Source organism: Oryzias melastigma, linkage group LG19, assembly GCF_002922805.2.
Source record: "Oryzias melastigma strain HK-1 linkage group LG19, ASM292280v2, whole genome shotgun sequence".
In the NCBI taxonomy this organism is placed as follows: domain Eukaryota; kingdom Metazoa; phylum Chordata; class Actinopteri; order Beloniformes; family Adrianichthyidae; genus Oryzias; species Oryzias melastigma.
The window spans coordinates 6,042,435-6,048,048 of record NC_050530.1 but is presented as its reverse complement, the minus strand read 5'-3'; the positions used below and the strand labels follow the sequence as shown (position 1 = coordinate 6,048,048).

Sequence of the window (5,614 nt, the reverse complement as noted above, 5' to 3'; positions counted from 1 at the left end):
GAAATAAATATATTACTCTATAAGTCCACTAAAGATGGAAAATAAAGAACAAAGTGTGAACAGATGGAAAGTTTTAAGAATTTTTTTTCTTCTTAGTAGCATGAAAGTTACTAAAATAATTATTGTATTTTGTTGTTGTTTATCTCCTTTGGTTCTATGTGGTTCATGTCATTGTTCTTGACTCAAAATTCATAAAATTGTTGCAGCTTGTTGCATTTGATATTTCTGGATTTGTCATTAAAATATATTTAAAAAAGCTGCTCAACTCCAGGAATATTTACTGCAAATCTCAGTTTGAGAAGTTAAAATTCTTCTCTTGTGCTTTCTTTACTCGTTTTACCTTTTTTCTACAAATTTAAAATATGTATTTGTTTTGTTTAGTTGCTAACTCAGTGATTTAAAGATATTATGAAAACAGTAGTTTAGATGAGATATAATTTTTGACATAAAGTTTTAACTGTAAAATCGTGGTCTCGTATTTTGATTATGTCGTTTTAGCAAAAATAAAAGTCTTCAGTTGCTGCGTCACAAACCTGAGCTTTTTCAAACCACTGGTTTTCATCTGCTCCTGATTCAACACCATTTGAATTAAAATATTATTGGAAACATGGTTCTAAATGTTTTATATTATTATTATTATTAAATGCTACAATAATTTTCATTGGAGTGGGTCCTCAACTGCAATCATATTTACTACAAATGTAAGTTTGAGAGTTAAAAACACTTTCCTTTACTGTTTTTTTTATTTTTTTTCAACACATTTAAATAAAAAAATATTTATTTTTAAAGCAAAAGTTGTAAACTCCCCCTCAAAATGATAAAATACTATAAATTAATAATAAATGTTTTGATATAAAACTTAAAGACTTTTTTGGGGAATAATTTACCGACTTAAAATATAGATTTTCCCATCCAGTGATGTAATAGGCAGTAAAGTTGTTTACGTCTCTTGGGGATTTTTTTTTCTTTTTCTGTTGAATAACTTAATAAAGAAAATATTTTCTTTATTTATTCTTTGTATAAAAAAGTCCCCTTTTAAGTCACTTAGTGAACCTGAAGTGTTTTTTTATGCTGTGAGGGAATGTCAGAGAATATCGACGGCGTCCTTCAAGTTCTTTAAAGCCTTTTGTGGGGGCGACTTGTAATTTGTCACGCCGCCTGACTGCCCCAGCCGACCTTTTCACCTTGAAACTCTGAGAAAACATTCACTCGGATGTCAATTTTAAGTGTGAGGTTTATCACGTCTGTGCTTGTTCAGATAAAATGATCAGGACAGTATTTTATAAAAAAAAAAAGTTAAACAGCCAAAAAAATGACACAATTCTGATGCGATTGATGAGTTTCAAGGAGAAAAGTTCACACTTGGTAACTATCCAATTTAGCAGAAATCACTTTTTTTTAAACATACTTCTCTCTAAAAAAAAAATAACAGAAAATAACCTCAAGCAAAAAAAAATCTGTTTTAAATTTTAAATAGAAAAAGAGTTACCAATTTTATTTCAAAGTACAGTTTATTAGTTTATATGCATTTTACTTAGTTATTTTCTTTTCTGTTGTGTTCTTATTCTCCTTTAATATAATAAACAAACAGCGGTTTCTATGTGTGAATTTACTTAAAGGTTCATGAAAATTCAAAAGTCCTGCAGATAATCTGAAATGTTGTCTTTAAAAGTTGTTCTGGGATTGTAGGAAAATGTTAATTCTTTTCAATTTTGAGCACCTTCTTCTATTTACTTTCAGAAAAAACTTGTTTTAAGTCATCTATAAGGTTAAATTAATAGGAGAAGTAAATAACACATTTACTTAAATGATAAAAAAATTGAGTTTATACACAAATTTCTTTTGCAGGATGGATTTTCCAGGTGGAAAAGATGCCAAAACTGTGACATCCGATGAAAAGGTGGCGACTGACACCGCCATACAGAGTCACGGGGACGCCACAGAGACGGGTAAGTAGAGAAATAGCCATGAAAGCTCAGGAGCTCACTAATTCAGCTTTATATGACCAGAAATACAGAAAAACTACCAGAAAACCTCATTTGTTTAGTGTTTAAGGTTTAAAATTGGTGTGAAAGAAAACGCAAACAAACTACAAATGTTTCCTTTTCTTTTTAATGTAATTATCTATAGATATTTTTCCTGTAAAAACTTTTAAAGGTGATCAGAGAGGCTGAAGATTAGTTAATTATGTCTATGATTTGCAGCACCTGAGTGTTGCTTCCGTCCTGTAGTTGCTATGGAAACAGTAGGAGGAAGCTACATTTATAAAACATTTCTGCATTTAAATTTGTTTTTAATAAAGAATTATGAAAAATATGTAAAAAAACTATAGAATCTGAAAACAACCTGCTTTCTTTTTCTTTTTTTTGACAGTTTTCTGATGATAACGAGATCCTCCATCTCATTATCACGTGAAAGCACGTAATGAATCCCGTTATCATCAGAAAACGGTAAAGAAAAAGGATGGGTTGTTTTTGACTTCCATATAAAACTACATTTTTTGCTTTTCTTTAATGACCTTGTCAGAGTAAAACTTCCTGAAATGACATTTTTATAACCACAAATGCCGTAAGTTGAATAAATGATTCTGCACTGTTGTCTTTGTGTTGATTCCGGTTCCTATCATCCCATCAGCCTCCAGGACGGTCCAGAAACGTCCGTCACCTCCAGACGGACAAGATGACAAAGAGAACACCAGCCCTCCAAAAGCAGGAGCTAAAGGAAAGCTGGTGTTCGTTTCTTCTGGTTTGGGCCCCACTGAGCAGGTGCCTCCTATTTCTATTATTTATTTTTTATTCCAAGCATTTTTATAAGAATCAGAGACTCACTGGTTGCTGCCGCCAACAGATGATGGTGAAAAAGTTCGCCAAGAGGGTTGGAGCGCGTGTGGTTTCCCATGTGAGTCCAGAGGTGACTCATGTCATCATGCGTACAGGTACGTTTCTCCACCGCTGGTCTAAAACACTCCATTTTTTTTATTTCACCCTCTGCTCCGCTCATGCACTTGTAGCTAATTATCCTCTTTGATCGATTAGTTTAATTTGGAAGCTTCTCGTCTCCAAAGCACCATTTCAACCAAGCAACTATTTTAATGTTTGGTTGTTTCCTGGCAACAGAATCGACTAGTGAGGAGAACAAAGTTCTGATCGGAGCAAACTTTGTCTTTTGGTTTTGTCACAAGACCGTTTATGGGATAGAATCTGGTTGGCAAATTTACACCCTAAAACTTCAACATTTTATTCTTTTGCTATCAGATTAATATGAAAAAATTTAGTCTAGAATTTTTTACATGAATGTCAACAAAATGTTTTACTAAAAAGAGTAAACTTTTTATGGAGTCTCTTGTTTATTACGGGTATTAAGTTCTAAAAATAACCCAAAATAGATTAAAAGTAGCCATCTTCATTGTTTTTTATAATTATTATAGATCCTTTAAGACTAAAAAAGTCCTCACTACACATCTTGTACACATTTCTCAGACAGACACAAACATTTTCACACTTTTTTTCCACTTATTTAAACTCTCAAAATTCAAACTTTCATAGAAATGAAGTCTAATATTAGAAAATAAAAACAAAGATCTGATTGTGATCAAAGATTAGATGCAAGTTCAATGTTTCCTTAAATGTTATCACATTAGTCGGCAAAAAATAAAAACTATACTAATAATGTTTCAATGCAAATAAGAAAAATATTAAAGTTTAAAAGATTCTACTCTTTGTTATTTTTGGACCACTCTTCTTCTTCTGTTATTGTCAGTACTGATACACACCTCTAGAGTGCCCTCTAGTGGTTGTTAGCGGAAACAACACTAAAAGGGCAACCAGATATTAGTGGGAAAATAACAAATATATGAGCCTATTTATGTTAAAAATGAAAAAAAAAATTAGTCTCAGAGTACTAGTCGGATTCCTGGTTAAACTATGAAAATAAACCTACGACTTAAACTCCGCAAAATATGGTATTCGGAAATGCAATTTTGAACTTAATTTTCTTTATATACAATAATGTTTAAATAGAAATGTTTCTATTTTTTTTTAAGATAAACTAATCAAAATACACACTATACATGATTAAAAAATGACTATTCTTGCTGGAAATGTCTGTTTTTTGGTGCATTATCAAAATAAGTTTCCATTTCCAGCCACTATCATACCAATGTTCTGTGAATAATATGTCTACTCATTGTGTCAGAAGGCTTAACAGATGATTAACCCTCAAAATGGCCTGAAAAAGAAAACTTCAAAAGAGAATGGAAGATTTCCCTCCAACAGTGTGTACTTGTCTCTTTAGAGAACAGCACAAACAGGCTTTAAACGGAGTAGAAGACAAGTGTGGAGCCTCTGCTGCTCAACTGAGCAAGTAGATAAGTAAATTTTAGTCTCCAGATTGAGAAATAAACGCCTTCAGCGTCAACATTGAAGATTGAATGAAATCTGTTTGCATTTTTTGCATGGAATAGTCTTTATTTCTTAGAAAAATAGTTGAGTTTCACATGAAATTGATCTTTTTCTGACCATTTTTAGCCTTTATTTGACCCCACAAGAATTAAACTCAAAAGAATGTCTGCTAACATGATTGCAGAAGGGTTTTCTAATCATCTTGTAGCCTTCATCTGTGTCAATAATGCACCAAAAACTAGACGTTTGCAGCTAGAATTGTCTTTTTTAAAGTAATTTATCACAAAAAATCTGTCAAAAATAGGAAGCGACTCCAAACTTTTGAACGATGGTCTTTGAAAAACACAATTTGTATCAGAGTGAGTCTTTTAAAGGTTTCTTACTCTGGTCAGAAAAGCTACAAACATTTGTGCTTAAGTAAATTTCCTCTGCATTTGTTCGTCTGTTTGCCCTTTGCTCCACTGCGTAAGCCGTGTGTGTTTACATCGTCTCTGAACCACATCACAGTTTACTTTCGCGTCCTTAAATTCAGCAGAGTTCCCTTGTTTGGTTTGAACGGAGCTCAGATGAGTTTCCTCGCTTGCTTAAACACGACAAACTTAAAGCCAAGCAAACAGTGGAAGACCAGTTTCTTATTCATGCATAGAAGCTGTTTAATCCTCCAATTTTTGTCGTTTATTTCTAGATTTTTAGTTTGTCTTTAATTCTGCTTTGGTCGACTCGATTAGCAAAAATTTTTATTTTTTATTTTTTTTTTTAATAAAAAAGCTTTTATTTTGAAATATTGAAAGATATTGTCTGAACCTGTTTTTCTTTCTTTTACTACTAGATGATGAGCTGGTCTGTGAGCGCACCCTAAAGTATTTCCTTGGAATTGCAGGCAGGAAGTGGGTCGTCAGCTTCCAGTGTGAGTTTGGTTCATTTAATAATTCCAGAACCGAAAGTCTTTACAAAAACAGAGTGATCTTGAGAGTTAGACATGAATAAGATTAAAAAATATATTTTTTTCTGCAGGGATTTCCGAATGTTTCAAACAAAAGAAACTCCTGGATGAGGTACGCTGGAAATTTCCACTTCAATTGTAATTTTTCAGGAGCGTTTGCTCAAGTTAAATATTATATTAAGCTTAGAAATCTTCAATATACTTTGTTAACTTTATTTCAAACTAGTTTCACGCATCATGGATTTGTTGTTTTATAATATTTAAATGTTAA

At 32.3% G+C, this 5,614-nt stretch overlaps 1 protein-coding gene across 1 annotated transcript in view; it reads left to right on the top strand.

Annotated features, from left to right (window-relative positions):
* Window positions 1–5,614, top strand: part of LOC112154310 (BRCA1 DNA repair associated) — a gene marked incomplete in the record, with an annotated part of 20,981 nt that overhangs the window by 7,182 nt on the left and 8,185 nt on the right. The window contains 4 exon segments of the mRNA XM_024285163.2: window positions 1,849–1,949; window positions 2,635–2,765; window positions 2,848–2,935; window positions 5,230–5,307. Of these exon segments, the coding sequence (XP_024140931.1) occupies window positions 1,849–1,949; window positions 2,635–2,765; window positions 2,848–2,935; window positions 5,230–5,307 (398 nt within the window).